Source organism: Mesoplodon mirus (assembly GCF_964341445.2).
Source record: "Mesoplodon mirus genome assembly, chromosome: 2".
In the NCBI taxonomy this organism is placed as follows: domain Eukaryota; kingdom Metazoa; phylum Chordata; class Mammalia; order Artiodactyla; family Ziphiidae; genus Mesoplodon; species Mesoplodon mirus.
Genome location: NC_138977.1, coordinates 226,846,045 through 226,871,844, shown reverse-complemented (window position 1 = coordinate 226,871,844; position 25,800 = coordinate 226,846,045). Strand labels below are relative to the sequence as shown.

Sequence of the window (25,800 nt, the reverse complement as noted above, 5' to 3'; positions counted from 1 at the left end):
GTCGCCGGCCCCTCCCGGTGCGGACTCGGGTTGCTCGCCGACGAGCGGCGGAACCACTGGTGTCGCCCCGGGAGACTCGTCCTGGGTGAGCCGCGGCCGGGGAGCTCCGGGGGCGGGGGCAGCTGGCGGGGCCGGAGGCCGCGGGGACCACTCGGGGCTATGCGGGGGCCAGCGCCGGAGCGCGGCCTTGGCCCGGCTCGTCCTGGGCTCTGGCGTGGGGTCTCGGTGGGAACTCCCGGGAGCCAAGAGCCTGGCGGGCGGCGTCCTGGACGCAGGTCTCTGGGAGGCGCTGGGTGGTGGAGGCCGCCCCGGGCCTGGCTGGGGCTTCCACCGGGGTCAGGTAAGGCGTGGGTCGGGGCGGCAGGGGCAGCGGTGAATAGTACACGCGACCCCAGCTGGTCGCTTACAAGTAACTTCTTAGCTCTTTGCTTTAGAATAACCCTCACCCCCTGTGTGTTTTATTTTTGTGATTCTGTCAGTGGCGTGTAAAAGTGCAGTCAAAGGATTGCTTGTAAGTCTGCTTCAGCGAACCTTTTGATGCCTGACCTTCCGGTACGGATTATAGTCAAAATTCCTGTTTAGAAAATGGGTCCTTCAAGACGCCTCGTTACCATCAAAAGGAGCGGGGTCGACGGCCCCCACTTCCCGCTGAGCCTTCATACCTGCTTGTTTGGAAGGTGAGCCCTGCCCACCCGCGGACAATTTAGACAATTTAGCTTAAAAAAAACCCCTCAATATTACTAACCAGAGATCGACAGACGAGATACACAGCTCTAGGAGCAGTCAGCCCTCGAGCTGGCTCAGGACTTCCTGTGTGTTGTCAACGCTACTGCTTGTTCATTATGCAACAGAATTCGAAGACAGTGTTTACATAGTTGTGTTTTTTCAGTCAAACAAAACTTTTTAAATTGATTTGATAAAAATATAACTGGAGAAAAATGTAAAGGATTCTCAAATCCTGCTTCACTTCAGACTGTCTTTAGAAAGCCACTGTGTTCATCTGAAATCTCTGCAGACTGGGCATTCCTTGGCTGCTGAGGGATATTATTGAACAAGTGAAGGAAGGAATCTGTGTATGGCTTGTTGGTCTTTTTGGAAAAATGGAAATGGGAAGGAAAGTCCTTCTGGTTGTGTTTTGAGAACTTCTCTTTTGTTGCCTTGGTGTTGGTGGCAGTAACTCTGGTCCCTGTGTAACAGGCACCATTAATCACACCCCCTCTCCTTTTCTAACGTGTGATGGATAAGTTACCCCCCCTGGGGAACCCTGACCCCCTTCTACCCACAACCCATCCTCCTACCAGCCCCCCTCCTGCCATGTTCCACCACACTTCAAGCTCTTTCTCACCTTGGGGCTTTTAGCCAGTTCGAACTTTCATCTCTGGAATTTCTCTACCCTCCTACGTGACTGATTGCTTTACAACTTTCAGAGACAGGATCCATGTTACCTGAGAAGAAGCCTTTACTGAGCCCTGCTCTTGTCTTTCCTAACCCCACACATGGTGATGAGGCTGTGGTTTGTCTGTCTCACTACTAAGCTCCCCGAGGACAGGGACTGTCTAGTTAATAATTAGGTACTCGGTGTCTGGTATGGGGCCTGGCGTATGAGAGGTGATCACTGTTTAGCACTCTGGCAATTGTCCAGTCATGACATCAGCTGGAAACTTGAGCTTGGAATCACTATGCAGCCGTGGTTATCAACTGAGAGCCGTATTGCCCACCAGGAGCTAATTGGCAAAGTCTGGAGACATGTTTTTCATGTCACAAGGTGGGAGGCACACACCACTGGCATCAGGGTTGCTGCCAAGCAGCCTGCAAGGCACAGGACAGCCCCCACTACAGAGAACTAGCTGGCCCCAGATGTCAACAGCACCGAGGTTAAGAACCATTGATCTGTAGTGATTCCTGATGGCAGTCTCCTGCCAAACAGAGTCTCAGTTCTAATGAGAGTCTTTTTCTCTCTCTTGCTGGGATGATCTGATATCTAAAAATCAAATTCTCTTCTTTGGCTTAAAGTAGCTGTTCACTTTCCATAGCTTCCACTCTCTTCAAAAGGGAAAAACAAAAAACATTTTGGTACCAAATAGCAGTAATTCTGTTATTACACTGTAGTGATTAAGTGTATTTTTATGCGAGATCTTATAATCCAGAAACCCACTCGTAAGCGTTTGGTCGCGGTACAGGTAGGAAGGGATATACTTAGACTCCAGAGGTTCGTAATGAGTACAGAGAGGAGGCATACGGTCTGTTCAAACGTGTAAAACCACAGGATGGTAACAGGAACACCAGAGACCCAAAGAGCCTTGTTAAGGGCGTCTTTGATTAGTTTCTGTGTGGGTTTGGGAATTCTCCCTTCAGCTGCTTCCTGCTAATGTTAGTTTTCTGTAAAAAGGTTGCATCTAGATAATTTGTTGTTCCTTGTAGATTAGTGTCTGTAATGATAGGAGGCTTGTGACTCTCTCAGTTAATAGTGTAGTTTATTTATTTATTTTTGGCTGCGTTGGGTGTTCGTTGCTGCGCACGGGCTTCCTCTAGTTGCGGCGAGTGGGGGCTACTCTTCGTTGCGGTGCGCGGGCTTCTCATTGCGGTGGCTTCTCTTGTTGCGCAGCACGGGCTCTAGGCTCGCGGGCTTCAGTAGTTGTGGCTCGCGGGCTCTAGAGCGCAGGCTCATTAGTTGTGGCGCACGGGCTTAGTTGCTCTGAGGCATGTGGGATCTTCCTGGACCAGGGCTCAAACTCATGTCCCCTACATTGGCAGGCGGATTCTTAACCACTGCACCACCAGGGAAGTCCCAATAATATAGTTTTTTTATTTTTTTTTTTGCGGTACGCGGGCCTCTCACTATTGTGGCCTCTCCCGTTGCGGAGCACAGGCTCCGGACGCGCAGGATCAGCGGCCATGGCTCACGGGCCCAGCCGCTCCGCGGCATGTGGGATCTTCCCAGACCGGGGCACGAACCCGTGTCCCCTGCATCGGCAGGCGGACTCTCAACCACTGCGCCACCAGGGAAGCCCCATAAACCTTTTTTATAGGGGGAAAAAAAAACACAGAGTACAAACAATAAGTATACTCCAAATTGATGTAAAGTACTCCTTTAGTTGGATCTTATAAGCATAGACATTTTAGTGAAAGGCAATTCAATTTTGTATTCTAATATTTTCCATTATAATTATTTTTAAGTACTCTAAGTTTTAATGATTTAAAATAGTTGCTTATACAATACTTATAAAAATTGTGGGCAAAATGCAAAGATCATTTACATTGCCCAGTTTGTCTTTCCTTTATGTCATTACATTTACAGATCAAACATAGAGTCAGATGCTGTTTTATTTTGAATCACTGATGTAAGTTTTTTAAATTGCAGCAACCTAAGAAATCTTTATTCTTTTGAATTAAGGGGTATCGAGTGTGACATTCGTATTCAGCTTCCCGTAGTGTCCAAACAACACTGCAAAATTGAAATCAATGAGCAGGAGGTGAGTGGGTTTTTGGAAGTCTGTTTTTTAAAACTTTTCACTTTTTATCCATTTATTAGTTTACATGTTTTCCTCTCTTTTCTACTTGTAGGCAATATTATTTAATTTCAGTTCCACAAATCCAACACAAGTAAATGGATCTACTTTTGATAAACCTGTACAGCTAAAACATGGAGATGTGATAACTGTTGTTGATCGGTCTTTCAGGTAGGTAAGAAATGGGCTAAAAGTAAATAGACCTTCTGATCCACGAAAAACTAGCCTCACAATTCATCAGTGATCCTTCTGTAATGCGGGTGAATGTCAGCATGTTTGAGGTTGCCATTCCCAACAGTCTTTATCTAAATTCATATGGATCTAGAAGGAATGGCAGGTGAGGTTTATTGTGTGCTCCAGCTCAAAGATTTGAGAGCACGTAACTATGCCAAGGTGGCCAGGTCCTAAAGGAGTTTCATTTGCTTGCAAGTGTTGTGAAACTGCATTCATTTTACTTTTTTTATTTTAAAGTAAAATACACTCGTAGAGAAAGTCACAAAACGAGATGTATGACCCAGCTTACCATGAAGTGACCAGTCTTGTGAGCATCACCCGTCATGGACCAAATTGTGCTCTCCCTAAATTCCCAAGTTGAAGTCCTGACCCCCCAGCTCCCCGGAATGTGGCTGTCTTTGGAAATAGGACCTTGAAAGAGATGATTAAGTTAAAATGAGGCCATTAGGCTGGGTCCTAATTCAATCCCAGTGGTGTCCTTATAAGAAGAGGAGATTAGGACACAGAAGCCAGGGGAGCAGGTGTTCAGAGGGATGGCCATGCGAAGCGGCAGCAGGAGGTGGCCGGAGCCCAGGAGAGAGGCCCCAGGGAAGCCAACCCTGCCGACACCTTGATCTTGGACGTCCAGCCTCTGGAACTGTGAGAAAATAAATTTCTCTTGTTTAAGCTGCCCAGGGTGTGGCATTTTGTTATAGAACTAATACACCACCCAAGTCATAAACAGAGCATTTCCGGAAGTTTCTTTCATGCATCTTCTAATCATTACTTCTTCCCCGCACCAAGTAAACCACTAATGTGGCTTTTCTGATAGCATGAAAGTCTTTAGAGTTCTATTACCTAAGCATGCATCTCTAACTGCTATGGTTTTGTCTGCCTTTATTAAACTCCATAAAGTAGTAACTGAGTTCTGCTTTTACGGTTGTGGGATTCATAGCATGGATAGGATGGATGGATTCATCCCAGTTTGTTCCTTCTCACTGCTTAAGGATTTCACTGAAATAAGATCCACAGTTACATACACAATTATACACAGTTTATTCTTTCTGGATGGACATTTGAGTAATTTCCAGTTTCTGAAATGAGTCAGAGCTTGCTTTTTATGATCAGATATGCTTAAATTTTTACTAATCTGTCGTGGGTGTTTGGAAAAAATGTGTGTCCCACAGCTGCTGGGTGGAGTGCTCCATCTGTGTAGGTCCATCAGATTCAAATTCCTCACTCTAGAATCCTAGTAAATTTTTCCCCTGATTCTTAGTTACCTGGACAGGTAAGCTGAAATCACGCATTGATTTTTTTTTTCTTTTTGTTTTTTAACTTTGTCAGTTTTTTGCTTCCGATATTTATTAGATAGAGAAATAAATATTATTTCTAGGTAGGAAATATTTGATGAGGAATGGAGAACAGAAATATGTCCCCCAAATGAGACGCTGCTCAAATTAAGATTAGTTGAGATGACAGAATACCTCCAACAAAGACTAGGACTATGGTCATAGGAAGAAGGGCTTGATTCAGAACTCCGGTACCATGAGAAACAATTCCAGACACTTGGCTGCTTCAGAGCTTAGATGGCATCTAAATTCGAATCAGGCTGTCTCACCGAGGTACCCGAGTTCAGCATGTGTCATAAAAGTTTCTGTGAATGGATTAGGTCTGTTAGAACAACCATATCTAACCATGTTAGAACAACCTGAGGTCTGTTAGAACAACCATGTCTCTTGCTAAATATCTTTGCGTCTTCCTAAAATGTGCCTGTCTTTGTTCAGATACAGATGGAGTAAGTGGGAAGCTGAAAAGATCATAGTGATCTTAAAGTAGAGCTCTGTGGTTACCCTGCGGTGAGTGACATCACAGAGTGATAAAGGTGTCAGATGCCACCCAGCTTCCTGGTTGACCTTCCAAGCCATCAGATGATTTCCACAAACAAAAACTGTCAGACACCGGGTTTTGCTCTCTTGTGCAGTTGGTTCCAACACAGGAGGTGCTCAGGGAAGTTGTTGAATCTTGCAGACTAGTCAGGGTTCAGAAATTTAATCTGGTCCCAACCTCTGACCGTGGTGTTCCAAAAGAAAAGAATTTACCCAAGTTTTTAGCATAAAAACACTTTCCTGATTTCTTTCCATGAACAAGGTAATATCTTGAATAAAACCTGATCTTTGTTCCTTGCTCCTTGGACATTAGTCAGATGTGGAAGTTTTATCATTGGTTACAAATCTTTAATCTGAATATGTGCCTGTCATTCTGTGCACTTCAGGTATGAAAATGAAAGTCATCAGAATGGAAGCAAGTCACCTGAATTTCCAGGACAAAGATGGGAACAGGTGATGGGGGGATATTATGGAACTTTGGGCTCTGATTCTTTTGCATGATGATATGAAATCATTTATATGCACTTTGTCACTGATTTCTCACAAGGGAGAACGACTTACCAGTTATAGTAGGAAAATGTCGCTAAGGTAGTAAAACAAGTTGAACTTAGATATATTAAGATAATTTAAACTATCCTTCCTCTTTTATTCAAAATGAGAGTACTAGGTGTTACACTTTGGGCCCAAAGTCTCCTAAAGTATCTCACAATATGATTTTGCAAACCTTTGGTTAGGGCAACCCTGACGCAGAACTCAGATTCCAGAACCACATGATCTGGCAGCTCAGTTTTTGTCCCATTGTACTTATCGGTCTTTATTCATCCAAAATAATCACATCAGAGTTGTAGGTACCAATGATGCTTCCCAGTTTTGACAAGACAGATGACCCACGACACTGGAGGAGAGTTACTGCCCTGTGTCTATCAGTGGAGAAAACGTATTCCAAATGGCCCACCTTATTAAAATGCAGTCTGGGCCCATCCTGGGAGATTTAGTAGGACTTAGAAGGTTCTGGGTTAATCCTGAGACTTCCTATCCTTCTTACTTCTTATGAAGCTACTCAAGCTATTCTCTTCTGACCTGGTTGGAATTCCCTGGCCTAAGAGTCTTAGCACAGATACTCCTGAAATCAGCAGTGGGCTCTGCATTTGAAGTTCCCTGCTCCTGCCATGTGCCCTTGCTTCCCCAGAGGACTAACTTTAATGTCAACCCTACTCATCAGCTTTGGGGGAAAGCTAGGTTTTGAGGTATCCCACCCACCAACCAACGCTGCTTCTAACTTGTTAGTAGGTATAAGGAAACCAACCAAAAAGCTGGACTATGGGTTAGATAAGAGGGCCCAGTAGTCTATGACCTGTTCGTTTTCTGGATTGTGATAATGTAAATATTGAAGTTGAATACTTAGAACATGTTATTTGACAGTGATTTTTATGGCTATTGGATATTATAGTACAAAAAATATGGGCTTGTATTTTGCACACATTTTTAAATTTTAATTCATTTTTATTGTTCAGTCATATGATTCCTTTTGTCAACTTCAGATTGGAAGTTAGAAACCGAGCCCTCACATGGGAAGTTTGAGAAGCAGCGTATTCAATACCAAGATATCGGAAATTGATTAAAGAAAGAAGTTGAAGTATTTGCCTTTGGATATATTTTGTGATTTTCCCCCCTAATAGTTCAGAGTATATTATTTTTCCTCCTTTGAAACAATGTTGGACTTTTATATCTTACATCTGTGTTATTCTGTAGTTGTTCCTCACCTCTAAAAAGCTGCCTGGGAAGGAATGTGAAGGTGGCCCAGCGGGAGGGCTGCATCCCAGCCCCATGCTCTGAGGGTACAGGGCCTCTGGGTGCATTGTTTTCGCTTTTGCCTTAACTTCTGGGCTTTCAGATAAACCCTTAGTATCTGCCAGCAATGAACACACATGCTAAGTGGAGCCCCACTTCACCCACAGGTCCTGTAGCCAACTTCTGATAAAACAGTGTAAAGTCAATAACTCTGTGCCCTTGGTAGGTTTCCAGATACTGAGTGTGGATGATGTTTACTTTTAGCTTTGATTCTTCTTTCAATGAAGTTCAAGGAAGTTATAAAAAGTCACTGAGATTCAATTTAAGCAATTTTAATCTTCAAGTTTGTTTCTTATTCTATTACTATATTTTTAAACAATCAACTGAGAAATGCTTGTGTTACGAGTACCAGCCCAATGTCTTGGGCTCGTTTCTCAGAGTCTCTGAAAGTTCTCTAAGAACAGTTGGGTGGAGAAGGTCATCAACAGGAAGAACATTTTAGTAAGTATGACTGTCGGTATTTGAAAAGGCATCTAAATGACTGTTCTTATCTGCCAATTCACAGGAGCCTTCGCGTCGGGTCTCAAGATCTAGCTTCCCTTCCACCCTTGGTTAGTAGATTTTTGGTTTTGTCTGGGATCCTGTAAGATCTGTTCTCTGTGTAGCTTTGTGGCAAGGAAGGGACAGACATAGGCAGACACCTGAGTTAACTTTTCTCACAGGTGATGTATGGGTGCCATATGCTTGTTGGAGGGTCCATGGAGAGATGAATTGTCATGCTCAGTTGTCCCCCTAATTCGGAGCAGATTGATAGCATTGGATGTCTCCTGTTGGTTATAGGAGGTATAGGAGGCTAAAGTGATTTATTTATTTTCATCATGGAACTAGTACCAGAATACCCTCATAATACATTTTGGACATTAAGAAATTTGTAGGCTAAGTGGAAAGCTAGGTTTTTAAGACAATTTGAAATAATTTTAAAATGTGAATATTGCCCATGTTAATCATTGAGAAAATCTCGAATTTCTGCTTCTTATTTCATAACTCATTGTCAAGATGGAAACGTTCAAGATTCCAGTGCCCGTTCAAAATTCACGGAAGAAGCTGCTTCAGGAAGGCCTGTGGTGGATGGGAAGAATGTCACAGGAGCTCGTATTGTCTCAGGTGGCTCAGAAGAGCCTGTTGCTGGGAAAACACCTAACAGCGTTCATTCCTCAGAACGTCCGGGAGGTAACGGCAGAAATGCAACAGCTCCCACTGCTGGGGATTCTCAAGAAGGTTCCAGTGTAACATTCGGGATCAGTAATGGAGAACTGAAGGCTTTTTCCTCTAGAAAGTGTCTTAAGGGTAGTGACCAAAACGAGTCTCCCTTTAAGAAGCTTTATGAGTCAATGAAGGTGGAGTTAGATGTGAAATCAGGAAAAGTCAATGTTCTACAGAATCGCAGAAAATCAGGATCACAGAGTCATTGCACAAGAGAAAAAGAAAGCACTGGTGGTTTACAGAGTGAGCCTCTGGTCTCACATAAATCCAGACCCAAATCGGGCCAAAGCCCCCACATTAAGGCAGACCCTGCTTCAGGAGAACGAGGAAGTAGCCAGACTGAGGGCAAGAGGAGTGATGAGGAGGCATTTCAGACCCCCAAGGAGACCAGGAGTCCCAGCAGCCTCTGCACAGAGATAGAGACACTGAAAACCACGACCCCCACACGAGATTCACAACAAAGTCCCTCACGGAGTGGGCGGAGTGAAGACCTGAGTGTTGTCCTTGGTGGTGCATCCCTGAACCTAGATCAGAGTGAAGGCTCCAGGGCAGATAATAAAACGTTTCCTCCTCGGAAGTTCTCACCTAGAATTCAAACGCCCACTAAAGTTGAGAGTTTGGGAAATACACCAGAAAAACTTTGCCCCAGAAAGAGGAAGAGGATTCCTACAAATGTTGACGATCTGACAACAGAAACAGAGATTCTGCATCAGACAATTTCAGCTCCATTGTTCCCTCAAGTTGAAAGGAAGATTCAAAGCGATTTTCTCAACAAGCCTGAGAAGCTGGGCGTGGCAGCTGATCCGGTGTGCCCTGGGTTACCCGGTCTTAGCTCGGCTGAGGGCAGCAGCTTCGACGATTCCACGAGTAAGTTTATTTAACTGTAAATTTATTTTCCCCCCCAAATTTACACCTACCTTATGTCTAGGTATGAATTAGTGGGACCTTCCTTTATTCACGAATGATTAGCTCTGTGAGGCACATAAAGGCACATATTCATCATCTACTCGTAGATTTGCGTGAAGACCCAGATAACCAACCAACCAGAAGAAGTGCTGGTTATTAGGGAAGAATTAGCAGGAGGTCTAGGGAGATAAGGTGGTCCAAAAACATATTTGATTCTTCTGTCTACCATAAAACAAAGGAGAATAAGCATAAGCATAATTGCTTTTCACGGGAGTTTAATTCTGAACTATATAAACTCTTTTATCCTATGAGTTTGATCCTCTAGAATAAGTCAGTGGAAATCCCTTGGAAATCTTTTCACGTGGGGTGGCTCTTAGAGCACACCTGCCCCATCCCTATGGGTTTACGTGCCAGGTGTTCTTTTACGTGCCTTTCAGACACTCATTTCCCATCCTCTATTCTGGCAGCAGGAGGGCCCATGGGGGGACAGGAGTTTTGTTATCTTCCTTTTGCAAATGGGGAAGCCAGTAACCTAATGGCACCCCATGGGTGGCAGAGGTGTGACCCGTGGAGCAGGCGTGGTAGCTCCAGGGCCTCCCACGCTCCTTGGGGGCCCCCAGGTGTTCTGATGCTGTGCCCTGCTCTCAGCTCTGCTTCTGCAGGGAGCCCCCAGGGCAGGGGTGTGCGGCTCTGAAAGTAGATCCACGCACGTCAGTCACGGGGTTCCCACAAGTCTTACAAAAGGGGCGCCTCAAAAGGGGCGCAAGGGTTTATGTTGACAAGTGGTTCGCAAAGATGGGTAGTGGGGCTTGGGACGCATGAATTGCCCATCTGTCAATATCACCAGGAGACATTTCCAGCTCGATTCTATTCACTGGGTAGGTCTGAGTGAGACCCAAGTGTGAGTCTCTTGGAAAAGCTTTCTCAGGCCACTGCTGAAGCCTCATCCGCATCATCCCCCTGCTCCAGAGTGGGATCCACTGCTCCAGGCCACTCCTTTTATTAAGCTCTGTCCGCACAGGACTTGTCAATGTTTAAAGAAAGCCCTTGTCCTGTCAGGTTGGGACTTGGCATTTAGTGGTTTGTCCTGGATCTTTCCTGAGCTCTTGAAGCAACATCACCTTTGTCAACATCACAAGAGAGTAAAGGTGTGTGAGGTGCCAGGTTTCAGTGAATTTACAGTAAGTTTGTCTTTAATGGTAAATGGAAACAACTCACACCTATGGTATGGTTCTCCTTTGCCCTCTCCACGTCTCTACCCATTCCTCTAGATAAGATGGATGGGGTGTCCCTGAAGAGGAGGCGGGTCTCCTTTGGTGGTTGCCTGAGACCGGAATTATTCGATGAAAACTTACCTCCTAACACACCTCTCAAAAGAGGAGAGACACCAAAGCAAAGACGGTCTCTGGTCACCCACACGCCAACCGTCCTGAAGAAAATCATCAAGGTGAGTTTACCCACTGGTCCCCCCTTCGGGTCTGATGAGAGCGCACATCCTTGGTCCATATTCTTTCCAACCCCTCACACTAGTAGAATGAAAATGAACACCTTTTTCTTTCTAATAACAAAGTAAAAATATAAAAGTCTCTGTGAGAGCTCATTCATGTGGGTGTTGGGAAATGAACACCTGGGTTCCTAACCACGGCCGAGGGTGACTGAGCACAGGTGGGTCCTCAGGACTTTCCCTCTCTGCAGAGGCCTCCTGCTGACCACATTTGCAGAGCCCGGTGGTCATGCTAGGGTTATAGTAAATACATTTGGAAAGAATCTGGAGGCATCATGACACAGAACTGTACGGTTTTGGTGTTTTCCCCTTTTAGAATTACAAGGTGAAAAGAAAAATCTTGGATGGCAGCACACCCATTATTTTCATCATCAGCTCTTCACAGTTTTTCATCACGTACCCTAGGCTGTGATCTTAGATCTCTAGAAAGGTGTTGGCCCACAGCTCGCCTTCATCAGAGGGCCTGGGAAGTCTTTAATTTCCTTTCACACTAACAGGCGTGGGAGGTATGTCTCCTTTCCTTCCCTTTTATATGGGCTCCTGGAAGTGAGTGGCTATCTTTCCATGCAGATCAAAGGTGGTTAAAGTCCCATGGATGGTGTTTCCTTGGACTTAGATAAGAGCCTCACTTATGAGCAAGTTCCTTTCATCTTTCCACCTGAAATACCCCAATTAAGATTTGTTTGGTGCTTCCTTCCCCCAACCCCCACTTTTTTTTTTTTTTAAGTGAGAGAGGTAGACTCCCATCTCTACCATATACTTGACAGACACTGGTTGAAACGTTTGGTGCTTCCAGATTTAAACAGTTTGGGATTGACACGTACACATGGCTATATTTAAAATTGAAAACCAACAAGGACCTGCTGCATGGCACAGGGAACTCTGCTCAATATTCTGTAATAACCTAAGTGGGAAAAGAATTTGAAAAAGAATAAATACATGTATATGTATAACTGAATCACTTTGCTGTACACCTGACGCTAACACAACATTGTTAATCACCTATACTCCAATAAAAAATAAATAGAAAGCCTGGTGGTGCTGAATTCTCTTAGCTTTTGCTTGTCTTTAAAGCTTTTGATTTCTCTGTCGAATCCAGATGAGATCCTTGCCAAGTAGAGTAATCTTGGTTGAGGTTCTTCCCTTTCATCGCTTTAAATATATCGTGCCACTCCCTCTGGCTTGTAGAGTTTCTGCTGAGAAATCAGCTGTTAACCTTAAGGGAGTTCCCTTGTATGTTATTTGTCATTTTTCCCTTGTTGCTTTTAGTAATTTTTTTTGTCTTTAATTTTTGCCAGTTTGATTACTATGTGTCTCTGCGTGTTTCTCTTTGGGTTTATCCTGTATGGGACTCTCTGTGCTTCCTGGACTTGGGTGGCTATTTCCTTTCCCATGTTAGGGAAGTTTTGGACTATAATCTCTTCAAATATTTTCTTGGGTCCTTTCTCTCTCCCTTCTCCTTCTGGGACCCCTACAGTGCAAATCTTGTTGCGTTTAATGTTGTCCCAGAGGTCTCTTAGGGTGTCTTCATTTCTTTTCATTCTTTTTTCTTTATTCTGTTCCGCAGCAGTGAATTCCACCATTCTGTCTTCCAGGTCACTTATCCGTTCTTCTGCCTCAGTTATTCTGCTATTAATTCCTTCTAGTGTATTTTTCATTTCAGTTATTGTACTGTTCATCTCTGTTTGTTTGTTCTTTAATTCTTCTTGGTCTTTGTTAAACATTTCTTGCATCTTCTCAATCTTTACCTCCATTCTTTTTCCCAGGTCCTGGATCATCTTCACTATCATTCTGAATTCTTTTTCTGGAAGGTTGCCTGTCTCCACTTCATTTAGTTGTTTTTCTGGGGTTTTATCTTGTTCCTTCATCTGGTGCATAGCCCTCTGCCTTTTCATCTTGTCTATCTTTCTGTGAATGTGGTTTTTGTTCCACAGGCTGCAGGATTGTAGTTCTTCTTGCTTCTGCTGTCTGCCTTCTGGTGGATGAGGCTATCTAAGAGGCTTGTGCAAGTTTCCTGATGGGAGGAACTGGTGGTGGGTAGAGCTGGGTGTTGCTCTGGTGGGCAGAGCTCAGTAAAACTTTAATCCCCTTGTCTGCTGATGGGTGGGGCTGGGTTCCCTCCCTGCTGGTTGTTTGGCCTGAGGCAACCCAACACTGGAGCCTACCCGGGCTCTTTGGTGCGGCTAATGGCGGACTCTAGGAGGGCTCACGCAAGGAGTACTTCCCAGAGCTTCTGCTGTCAGTGTCCTTGTCCCCATGGTGAACCACAGCCACCCCCTGCCTGTGCAGGAGATCCTCCAACACTAGCAGGTAGGTCTGGTTCAGTCTCCTATGGGGTCACTGCTCCTTCCCTTGGGTCCCGATGCACACACTACTTTGTGTGTGCACTCCAAGAGTGGAGTCTCTGTTTGCCCCAGTCCTGTCGAAGTCCTGCAGTCAAATCCTGCTAGCCTTCAAAGTCTGATTCTCTGGGAATTCCTCCTCCCGTTGCCAGACCCCCAGGTTGGGAAGCCTGACGTGGGGCCCAGAACCTTCACTCTAGTAGGTGGACTTCTGTGGTATAAGTGTTCTCCCGTTTGTGAGTCACCCACCCAGCAGTTATGGGATTTGATTTTATTGTGATCGTGCCCCTCCTACCGTCTCATTGTGGCTTCTCCTTTGTCTTTGGATGTGGGGTATCTTTTCTGGTGAGTTCCAGTGTCTTCCTGTCAATGATTGTTCAGCAGTTAGTTGTGATTCCGGTGCTCATGCAAGAGGGAGTGAGCACACGTCCTCCTCCGTCATCTTGAACCTACAGAGAAGTTATATTTGTGGTCAGGTTTCTTAAGCACATTTAAATCTTGTCAGGAGCAGCCTCAGCCAGGAGGGAAAGAAGAGTCTTCAGAAGTCTGTCTGGAAGCGACCGCACAGAATGCGTTCGTGAGGCCTCCAGCTCCTAACGCTGCTCCTGCTTCTCCAGATGCACCCGACCGATGCCGTAGCTCATCCAAGGTGTCTTCCATCTCCAGTGACGGCACATCTCCACATCAGACAGATATTCCCAAGAGAGGAGGGAGAAAAAGTGGCAACCTGCCCTCCAAGAGAGCTTCCGTGGATCGAAGCCAACATGGCATCTTACAGATGATTTGTTCCAAGAGGAGGAGTGGCGCTTCTGAGGCCAACTTAGTTGGTTAGTGTTGTACCAGCAGATAGCTTTCAAGGTTGATTTTCTCGTTAGTGCCGGTTTTGAAAAGTCTCAACATCTTTTCCCTGTGACAGTGGCAAAATCGTGGGCAGACGTGGTAAAACTTGGTACCAAGCAGACCCAGACCAAAGGTGTTAAACGTGGCCCTCCAAGACCCCTGAGCAAAAGGCAAAGAAGAACCAGTACTCCGAAGGTAGGTGTTCCAATGTGAATTGCTCTTTGACACATAATATGATTAAGGGATACATTAAGTGTGGATTGAGGCTTTGACGCTTTGTTGATTTCCTGACTGTTTTCCAGAAGCTGACTGGCATCGTTCACAATCAATTTAGCACAGGCCACGCAAACTCTCCCTGTACCATAATAATAGGGAAAGCTCACGTCGAGAAAGTGAACGGGCCGGCTCGGCCCTACAGGATGCTGAGCAACTTCGTGGTCAACAAACCAATGGACTTTAGTGAAGATCTTTCAGGTAAAAGCATAGCCATGGCTCTTAGGAACCAGAACCCTTTCATCCTCCTGTGTGGGTCCACATGGGTGTGTATCACGTTTGTTTATCTGCTGTGCATGGGACAGGAGGATAAACAATCTAGTCAACTCGGAGGGTCATGATATTCAAGGAAGAGGGTGCTGGACTGGAGAACAAGGCCAGGTCCCTGACGATTTGGGGTCACGTGGCCTGTAGGAAGCAGGTATGGCAGGAAATGCACATCTTTACCTGGGAGAGCAGCGCAGGTATACGACGTTGGCAGCGGCTTTATGGTGAAGAAAGCAGCCTTGCTCTTCTAATTGCCAGAGTTGGAGCAATTGGTTTGAGTGATATTTTGCTTCTTCAAGATTTCCTTTCCTTCCATGTAGCTTAGCTGGTTCATGAAACAAAGGCTTCTCTGAACCATTCATAGTTGAGCCAGTATTGCTGTTTTCAGTAAAAGTGTGATGTGAGCTGCTGACGCTTGTATTGGATTAGAACCACGGCAGGACCCTGGGTTTGGGATTTTCTGCTACATTGTTTGACCAGTGGTTTCCATTCTGAGCACCTCTGGATGGAGGTGACACTTGAATCCATTAGGTGGAATCTTGTTTTTATTTCCTGGCAGATTTGAAGATGGGAGAATTGTTGTGCCACTTATAAAACCCATGCAAGATACCCTTCAATTAGAATCGCATTTGGATCAACATATTTATTAGCTTTTTAAAAGCAAACTATAAAAATGTAGAACAGTGATAGCTAGAGTTCTGATAGCATAAAAAACAATTTGAGCTTATACCACCCAATACGCAGATATATGTGTATCTGTGTATCCTTGTAAATTATGCACACGTGTGAGCGTACTACTATATATGTTACGAAGCATTGAAGACAAATTCTCAAAAAATTTTTATAAGATAAACAGAAGTTAAATAGTACCTGGGATGGTAAATTTTCTCAGCCTTCCTTCAAAACATTTTTCTAGACACTCAACAAAGGCCACCTCTCGGTGTGAGTACTTTTATGACAAAATGTTAATATGTGATGAAATATTAAATCTTGGATATTTTAAGTAAGGCCTGAATGGTGGCAGAGGAATGAGCTTTTTAAGTGAGTTGCCTGGCTTGAGTGCCTTCAGAACAGGCTTCCCAAACAATTTGCAGACAGCTGCCAGACTGAGAGAGCGTTTTGGTCCATTGATGTCAGAATGAGAAAGTAAGGAGAACAGGAGGAGAATGAGAGTTTGAGAAACTTAAATCTTCCCTTTAGAGAACTAGATGGGTTTGCTTGTTTGTCTTCTGAGATTATGTTAGTACTACCTTTTGGTGTTCAAATGAAAAGATGGTGATATTATTACTTGACAATACTAAAAATGGGCAGTCCTACCTCACTTTTAAAATTTGGACACTGTATTTGTACATAAACTCTTGTAGTGCATAACTTAGGACTTATCGAAGGAGCATGAGGGCCCTAAATTTTGGGATGCATGGAGAGGGACCCTGAAGGGCGGCCTCTGTCCTCTGGCCAGTGCTCACAGCTGGAGTTTACTCTAGAAGAGGGTGGACCTCGACTTCCTTCATTCCATTTTCTTTCCAAGAGAAGAGGCCATATATGAGTTTAACTTCCCATTGCCCTCTTCAAAATATGGGTTCACAGGTTGATGCATCCATCAACCTGTCCTGTGAGACCCTGTCTCACAGAAGTTCTAGGGAGTGATCTGTTGTTTGCCTTCCGACATTTCCTCTGTTGTACGTGAGGACAGGCGTGCTTATTTGCAGGTATGAGCAGTCTGTTAACTGTTTTTCCGCTATTTTCATGTAACAGGGCTGCCTGAAATGTTCAAGACTCCAGTAAAAGAGAAACCACAAAGGATGAGCCTGTGTCCCTCCACTTTTTCAAATTCAGAGGATTTGCTTGGAAAAGAACTTCCAGTACCTCATTCAGGAGAAAAACCTCTGCTGTGCGCTTCAGAAAATTCTGGTTGGTTTCCTTTTTTTCCCCTGGCACTTTGATCTTTTCAGTGGAAACTGTAGATGGTCTTCCTTTTTCACAACAGCTACTGTATTATTTCTCTACGACAGATATTCCTGATAAAGTACCATGTCCAGCTTCCCTGTCCCATTGTTCTTAGGGGAGGTTTCTATCAGCAGCTGAACTAGCACTGGCTTTCAGAGACTTGCACGGAAAGGCATGCCTGTTAACTAACCGTAAGCTACGTGTGTACACGTGGCCTTCTTCATTTAGCATAAGTAAAGAGGCTGACAAGCAGGAAAATGTAACGATCTCTCATCATACTTATATGTAAATTACTCAAATGGGAGAGTGCTGTCAATTACCAAAGAGAAAGGCAGCAGGTGTGCACCGCGCAGGTACTCCTGTTAATCTCTGGTTGGGCACCTGCTGCAGGATGAGAGTGAGATGTGAGTCTGTTTCTCTCTCATTTACACTGGTCACTGAGTTTCTGTCATAGAGGGGACAGTGTGCTACACTCAAGATGCTTCCTGTTGCTAAAGAATTGATGTTTCCTGTGTAACATGGACCCTTAGCACACTAAGTATAATCCATATTATTGCATTGATGGTCCAGCAGATGAAACAGCTGTTTCTCACATTTGATGAAAAAAATGTGTGTGTTCAGCTCACTGAGACCTGGCTGGCAGCCTAAGGAATGTTTTTCTTTTATCCGATCCCCATAGACCCTTACCACTGCCTAGGCATGACCCCACTCTGTGTCACCCAAAAACGTTGTTCTTAATTGTGTGTGGTTCATGTCAGGCAAATTTATGGCCACATAGGCACCCTCGTATCCTGAGATGGATGGGAGGCTGGTTTATTGGCTCTTAAATACCTTATGAGGCTAAAACACCATATTGGCACACAGTGCACAGAATATACTCATCATGCATGTTTTAATTTCTTATAGGACAGAATGTGTCTCCCAGGACTCAAGATGCACCAAAAGAGCTGTCTGATCAAAGTTCTGCGAGCCCTGCCTTAAGACGCCAGTGTATTAAAATAAATGAAAGTATTATGAAAACTCCTAGGAACGTGTATAAAACAACAGGTGCTGAGATGAAAACTCCAGCGTCTGAGGCAACGACACCAAAGACAACATCGAGTGCAAACAAGTTTAGAAGGTCCATGGGGCGCAAACGCTCACAGACACCAGGTGTAGAGTGTAAACACGAAGGCCCCAAACCTGACGCTCTTGAGAACATCTTGGGAAGATGTCTGAGGAAAGCACCACAACCAGAGCAGAAGCTGGAGGGAGACATGAAGGAAAGTGAAACATGTACAAAACACATGGAATCAAAAGAAAATTCCAAAAAGATGGTAGCTGTGAGGAGATCAAGAAGAGCTTCAGAGCTCAAGTGTGAACTAGCAGCAGACCTGACCGCCCTCGTGAGCTTTCAGAAGACACAGGCTGAGGAAGACCAGGTGGACATCCCAAGTCTCCTACAGACCCCAGCTCATGCCAAGGAAGCAGTGGATGCAGAGAACAAAGCCACAAAAATGCTCTGTAAATCTCCCAGATCAGGAACAGTTGGCACGCCCACCAGGACAAACACACAGCTCAAGACACCTTCCTGGAAAGTGGATGTAGAAGATGCCTCAGCCCTCGGAAAACTCACACAGACACCAGGGAAAACTATGCCCATGCACAGAGAACCAGGTGATGATAAAAGCATCAAATTGTTTCAGGAAACTCCAGAGCAGAAACTGGACCCTGCAGAAAATGTAGCTGGAAGTAAGAGGCGGCCAAGGACACCCAAGGGAAAGGCCCCACCTCTGGAAGACCTGGCTGGCTTCAAAGAGCTCTTTCAAACCCCAGATCATGCCAATGAACCCATGATTGATGAAAAAAAACCCAAAATGCTCTGCCAATCTCCACAACCAGAACCAGTCAACACACCAAATAGAAAGGGACATCTCAAGACACCTTCCCAGAAAGTGGATGTACAGGTAGATGTCTCAGCTCTCAGGAAGCCTCAACAAACACCAGGGGAAACTGCACACTCACACAGAGAACCAGAGGGTGGTGACAGAGGCATTGCAGTGTCTCAGGAAAGGCCAGAAGAGAAACTGGACCCTGCAGAAAATGTAACTGGAAGCAAGAGGCGGCCAAGAACACCCAGGAAAACGGCCCCACCCCTGGAAGACCTGGCTGGCTTCAAAGAGCTTTTCCAAACCCCAGATCATGCAAAGCAACCAATGACTGATAACAAACCTACCACAGTACCCTATAAATCTCCACCAGCAGAAGCAGTCAACATGCCAACAAGTAGCAAGAGATGCCTCAAGACACCTTCCCAGAAAGTGGCTGTGCAGGAAGATGTCTCGGCTCTCAGGAAGCCCACACACTCACACAGAGAACCAGAGGTTGGTGACAGAGGCATTGCAGTGTCTCAGGAAGCTCCAGGAGAAATGCTGGGCCCTGCAGAAAATGTAATTGGAAGCAAGAGGCGGCCAGGAACACCCAAGGAAAAGGCCCCAGCCCTGGAAGACCTGGTTGGCTTCAAAGAGCTCTTCCAAACACCAGATCACACAGTGGAACCAGTGAGTGCTGACAAAAGCTTCAAAATGCTTTGCCAGTCTCCACAACTAAAACCAATCAACACACCAAGTAGAAAGGGACATCTCAAGACACCTTCCCAGAAAGTGGCTGTGCAGGAAGGTGTCTCGGCTCTCAGGAAGCCCACACACTCACAAAGAGAGCCAAAGGGTGGTGACAGAGGCATTGCAGTGTCTCAGGAAGCTCCAGAAGAAAAACTGGACTCATCAGAAAATGTAACTAGAAGCAAGAGGCGGCCAAGAACACCCAAGGGAAAGGCCCCACCCCTGGAAGACCTGGTTGGCTTCAAAGAGCTCTTCCAAACACCAAATCACACAGTGGAACCAGTGAGTGCTGACAAAAGCTTCAAAATGCTCTGCCAGTCTCCACAACTAGAACCAATCAACACACCAGGTAGAAAGGGACATCTCAAGACACCTTCCCAGAGAGTGGCTGTGCAGGAAGGCGTCTCGGCTCTCAGGAAGCCCACACACTCACAAAGAGAGCCAAAGGGTGGTGACAGAGGCATCGCAGTGTCTCAGGAAGCTCCAGAAGAAAAACTGGACTCATCAGAAAATGTAACTAGAAGCAAGAGGCAGCCAAGAACACCCAAGGGAAAGGCCCCACCCCTGGAAGACCTGGTTGGCTTCAAAGAGCTCTTCCAAACTCCACATCAAGCCAAGGAACCAATGACTGAGGACAGAACCCCCAAAATGCTCTGCCAGTCTCCACCACCAGAACCAGTTGTTACATCAACCAGCATGACCAGACGTCTCAAGACACCTTCCCAGAAAGTGGCTGTGCAGGAAGACCTCTCAGCACTCAGGAAGCCCACACACTCACACAGAGAACCAGAGGGTGGTGACAGAGGCATTGCAGTGTCTCAGGAAACTCCAGAAGAAAAGCTGGACCCTGCAGAAAATGTAACTGGAAGCAAGAGGCAGCTAAGGACACCCAAGGAAAAGGCCCCACCCCTGGAAGACCTGGCTGGCTTCAAAGAGCTTTTCCAAACCCCGGATCATGCAGAGGAACAAATGACTAACGAGAAAACCACCACAATACCCTATAAATCTCCAGCAGTAGAACCAGTCACCAGGCAAACAGGTAGAAAGAGACGGCTCAGGTCACCACCAGGGAAAGTGGATGTAGAAGAGCCCTCAGCGCCCAGGAAGCCCACACAGACACCAGGGGGAGCCAGGCACTCAGACAGAGAACGAGTGGATGGTGATAAAAGCATCAAATTATCTAAGGAAACTCTAAAGCAGAAACTGGACTCAGCAGAAAATGTAAATGGAAGCAAGAGGCCACCAAGAACACCCAAGGAAAAGGTCCAATCTCTAGAAGACTTGGCAGGTTTCAAAGAGCTCTTCCAAACCCCAGATCATGCCAAGGAACCAAGGGCTGTTGTCAAAACTCCCAAAACGCTCTGCATGTCCTCCCAACCACAGCTAATTGTCACACCAACCAATACGAAGAGATGGCTCAAGACACCTCTGGGGAAGGCAGATATAGAGACAGAGCTCTCAGCATGCAGAATGACACAGTCACCAGGGGAAACTAGGCACTCAGAGGGAGAACCAGGAGATGATGATAAAAGCATCAAATCGTTTCAGGAAACTCCACATCAGAAACTGAACTCATCAGAAAATGTAAGTGGAAGTAAGAGGCGGCCAAGGACACCCAAGAAAAAGACCCCACTGCTGGAAGACCTGGCTGGCCTCAAAGAGCTCTTCCAAACCCCAGATCGTGCCAAGGAACCAATGACTGGTGACAGACCCACCAACATACCTTGTCAATCTCCACAACCAGAACCAGTCAACACACCAAATAGAAAGGGACGTCTCAAGACACCTTCCCAGAAAGTGGATGTACAGGTAGATGTCTCAGCTCTCAGGAGGCCTCAACAAACACCAGGGGAAACCACACACTCACACAGAGAACCAGAGGGTGGTGACAGAGGCATTGCAGTGTCTCAGGAAGCTCCAGGAGAGAAGCTGGACCCTGCAGAAAATGTAACTAGAAGCAAGAGGCGGCCAAGGACACCCAAGGAAAAGGCCCCACCCCTGGAAGACCTGGCTGGCTTCAAAGAGCTTTTCCAAACCCCAGATCATGCAGAGGAACAAATGACTAATGAGAAAACCACCACAAGACCCTATAGATCTCCAGCAGTAGAACCAGTCACCAGGCGAACAGGTAGAAAGAGAAGGCTCAAGTCACCACCAGGGAAAGTGGATGTAGAAGAGCCCTCAGCGCCCAGAAAGCCCACACAGACACCAGAGGATATGCAGAGAGAGCCTGTATGTGATGAAAAAGACAGCAAAGCGTTTAAGGAAAGTTCAAGGCAGAAATTGGTCTCGGCAGAAAATGTAATTGGCATCAAGAGTCGGCTAAGAACATTGAAGGGAAAGGCTCAACCTGTGGAAGACTCGTGCAGTTTCAACGAGCTCTTCCAAAAGCCAGGTCAGGCCAAGGAACCAGTGAGCGATGTTAAAATTGCTCCAGTGCCCTGCCAATCTCCACCAGCTGAACCAGTCACCAGGCCAGCAAGTAGAAAGAGGCGACTCAAGTCACCGCCAGAGAAAGTGGGTGTAGAAGAGCCCTCAGCGCCCAAGAAACCCACACAGACTCCAGGGGATATGCAGAGAGAGCCTGTATGCGATGAAAAAGACAGCAAAGTGATTAAGGAAACTTCAAGGCAGAAACTCAACCCTGCAGAAAATGTAATGGGCATCAAGAGTCGGCTAAGAACATTTAAGGAAAAGACCCAGCCTGTGGAAGACTCATGCAGTTTCAAGGAGCTCTTCCAAAAGCCGGATCAGGCCAAAGAACCGGTGAGTGATGTGAAAATCACTGCAGTGCCCTGCCAATCTCCACCAGCCGAACGAGTCACCAGGTCAGCAAGTAGACAGAGGCGGCTCAAGTCACCACTGGGAAAAGTAGACCTAGAAGAGCTCTCAGTACTCAGAGAGCCCATCCAAACAGCAGGGGAAACCATACACAGAGAACCAGTAGGTGATGAGAACAATATCAAAGTGTTTAAGGAAACTTCAAGGCAGAACCTGGACTCAGCAGAAAATGTAATTTGTGTCAAGAGTCGGCTAAGAACATTTAAGGAAAAGGCCCAACCCCTGGAAGATCTGGCCAGTTTCAAAGAGCTCTTCCAAAAGCCAGATCAGGCCAAGGAACTGGGAAGCATTGCTTCTGGAGTTAAGAGAGCCCCAAAGCAAACAGCAGACAGAAGACCTGTAGAAATATCCCGAAGAGTCCTCAGGGCCCCTAAAGTAAGGTTCATGGGAGACCTTGTGGGCAGCAGAGACCCTGTAAATTCACCAGGTGAAAGCTGCATCTCCCTGTCCCCCAAGAGGAAACTGGAAGAAGATGCAAGGGTTGTGGGCAGGAAGAGGCTACGTCCCACGATGGCTGCACAGGACCCTGAGGAAGAAAAGCCCCTCCAGAAGAAGCAGAGAACGGCCCCCAGGGAGAGACGGGAGCCCCCCAAACCCTCGGGAGTGAAGAAGAGAAGTCTGAGGATTTTGGCACAAAGGAATAATCCTGTGGGACACCCGCCCACCAGTGACCTGAAAACTGAAGCTACGGATCCACAAGGAGAAGACGTGCACACTTCAAATAAGGTGATGGGTGGTGTGATGTAATCGTGTGATGTAATCGTACCATGTCATCTTGGGTGGGTGCTCTCCATTCTGGTATAACGTTTGCTATAAATTGTACATAACCCGAATGTATGTGTGGGTACCCTTTCCCCGTGGGTTCTGCATTCAACACTGAGTAACTGCAGACCTTCGTAAAGCATCCTTTGGGGATTTCTAGAGAGAATAGGCTAATTTGGGAAAATAACTGGTCAGAATTATTATACATTTTGCCAAGAACTTCTCGGGAAGTGACTGAGTTGTGTTCATCTTCAAAGGTGTGGAACTTTGTGCCGAGAAAAAGTGGGCAATTCAGTCCTGCCTTGTTTCAGACACCGAGACCTGGAGTGCTGGATAGAAGTAGTATCTGCATCAGTATTGAAACAATTAGAACGATTTACACAGGGCTTGTGTCTTGGGCAGACCATAACTGTCAAGGTTGTCAGATAGAGAAGCTTGTAAATTCGATTCCAGAAATTGAGATTTTCCTGTCCTGCTCTGTCAATGATTGTTAAAGGATTAGGAATTCATTTACTACCTGAATAATGGGGCATTCTCCTGGAATACCCTTTTAACGCTTGTTATAATCAGACTGACGTATATGACATTCAGACATTGTGGTTGGAATTTATACTGAATTCCTTACTTATGGTTTATCAGTAGAAATGGTGATTTCTCCACTGGAACCAAGTGACAGGCACTCCCTTGACTCGATTAGATTACTGGCATCTTAGAAAATGAACCAATGGAAAATTTTCCAGTTAATTCCCCTTTGAGTTCACTTTCGAATGATTTTCTCCATGTTGAGTTTTAAGATTTGTATCCCTCATTCTTGACATTTTGTGGATGTCTTTTGAATTTTTTTAGGGAATGTCCCTGCGTACCAGGCGCCCCACTAAAACCAATATAGAGGAGCAAAGACCTGGGTCTCTTATATCAGCAGGAAAGATGAAAATAAAGAGAAGTGAAAAGAAGTCCATGAAGACCTCCCAAGAGATGAAGCTACAAAGCCCAAAAGATGGAGCTGAGAATCCTACCTCTGGGGGCAAAGTTCAAGAGAGAAGGCGGCACTTGAGATCTGGGAAGGAGGATCAGAAGCCTTTGCCTGATGCGACAGAGGAGACAGCAAGGCAGGAAAGGGTGGAAATCCCCGTGAAGAAGCAGGAAGAGAAAGAAGCAACGGAATATTCAGACTTCAAGGGTTTGAGATCCAGAAAGATTACTCTCCGCCCTCGAGGAAACACTTCTGAGAGTGAATCCGAGCAGAGAGTAACCCGGGGTGCCAGGAGATGTGCCAACAGCCTTCCAAAGGCAAGTAATTTCCTGTTTCTCTTTTTTTTAAGTGCATAGAATGTTTCAATATAATTTTTGACCCATGTTGCTAGAGCAGACACAACACATGATATGTAATAACACGCCACCAGCTCCTGGTTAGACTAATGTAAGAGGCATGAATCTAAGCCACATTTTGTGTCTCTATATTCAGGTGTATCTGGCTTGGGAATTCCACTTTGAATAGTAAATTCACATTATAAAGTCATCATTCAGGAAAAACAAGGCATGGGACTCCCCTGGCAGTCCAGTGGTTAAGACTCTGAGCTTCCACTGCAGGGGGCTCGGGTTCAATCGCTGGTCAGGGAACTAAGATCCTGCTTGCCGTGGCCAAAAATTTTTTAAAAAGGAAGGAAAAGGGATTTATCCAGTTAGTATTTTCTGACTGCTCATTGCACCCTGTATTAAGATTCCAGGCAGCTGTCTTCAGTCCCTGGTTAGAGAGTGAATGAAACTTCCAGAGGGGTAATGCCTCATTTCGAAGGCGTCCCTTTGGAAAGCTGGGATGAAGAGCAGGTGGAGGTGTGTTTAGGTGGGTAGCACTGTTCAGAGCTCCCACCCGGGAGGCAGTCTGGTGTCCTTTGTCCCGTCCCAAATGTGTTCTCTGCTGACACTCACGTAGCATTGAGGGGCGGTCCCCTTCAAACACCTCAGTTGTTTAGAAGACCCTAAAGATTTTGGCCTGAGAAAGAAACCAGGCCGAAACCTTTTGGGTCTTCTGGTGTTTAATTTGTTTCACATCTGGTCAAGTTGAGGTTTTTAAGAACCTCATTTTTTATTTGTAATAAAAGTTTACAGCTTGATTTTTTCAAAGCAGTCAACCAACTGCAAGCACCTGTTAATAAAGGTCTTAAATAATTGTCTTTGTGTATAAAAGAAAAAAAAAGATTTCAGCCTGATTATACCTTTGAATTCACTTTTTCTGAATGGTGTTTATGAAAATTAGTGAAAATGTATGTATTTGTGTGGAAATTTTCTTTCTCCTTTTATGATGTATTAACTTAAAAATAGCTTACAAACCTTTCTATCAAAGGACACAATATTTAACTTTAAAAAATTAAATAGTAAAAACAGTTTAAGGCAAATTTTACAGGCTCTATCTTAAAGTTTATTTCCAACCTCAAGATTAATTTTCTAGGACTAAAGACCTGCATCACACCTAGAAAGGATCGGGGTTTTTGCAGAGTCGGTTACAATAATTGTTCTTTTAAATTACTTAAGAGTTATATTTTTGTTCCCAAACAGGAAAATGACAACCTGAGTGTCAAGAAAATAAGAACCAGAAGTCATCGAGACAGTGAAGATAAATAGCCAAGAAGTTTAAAAGGGAAAAACATGTAAAGAATTTAGTTTAGCGATAAGTTGTAGTATAATATTTGCCGTAAATTTTAAAGTGAATTCTGTAAATAATGCTGTCTGGAGGGGAGGGCAGGTTGAAGGGAAGAAAGCTTGGAATTTTCCAACTCTGAATAGTTTATTCCAAACCCCCACACGGAGGTTATGAAGGAGACTGCTGGGTCTCCTAAACTGAAAAAAATTTAAAAC

At 45.3% G+C, this 25,800-nt stretch overlaps 1 protein-coding gene across 2 annotated transcripts; it reads left to right on the top strand.

Moving 5' to 3' along the window:
• MKI67 (marker of proliferation Ki-67) lies at positions 1-25,800 on the top strand. Of its 2 annotated transcripts, XM_082604452.1 has the most exons (15): positions 1-85; positions 498-677; positions 3,395-3,473; positions 3,565-3,680; positions 5,995-6,061; positions 7,965-8,010; positions 8,456-9,529; positions 10,840-11,015; positions 13,920-14,241; positions 14,331-14,449; positions 14,557-14,728; positions 16,550-16,705; positions 17,648-22,908; positions 23,791-24,234; positions 25,501-25,800. In XM_082604452.1, the coding sequence occupies exons 2-15, from the start codon at positions 586-588 to the stop codon at positions 25,564-25,566; spliced, it is 8,190 nt and encodes a 2,729-aa protein (XP_082460578.1). In that variant the 5' UTR covers positions 1-85; positions 498-585; the 3' UTR covers positions 25,567-25,800. The 2 variants fall into 2 exon arrangements, with proteins under 2 accessions (XP_082460578.1, XP_082460577.1); XM_082604451.1 differs by lacking the exon at positions 25,501-25,800 and having other exon boundaries at positions 7-85; positions 493-677; positions 23,791-24,409.

Coding starts and splice junctions, on each gene's coding strand:
- MKI67 (XM_082604452.1), top strand. CDS start 586: ATGGGTCCTTCAAGACGCCTCGTTACCATCAAAAGGAGCGGGGTCGAC. Junction 6,062..7,964: donor CAGGACAAAGATGGGAACAG/GTGATGGGGGGA, acceptor GCCAATTCACAG/GAGCCTTCGCGTCGGGTCTC. Junction 9,530..10,839: donor CAGCTTCGACGATTCCACGA/GTAAGTTTATTT, acceptor CCATTCCTCTAG/ATAAGATGGATGGGGTGTCC.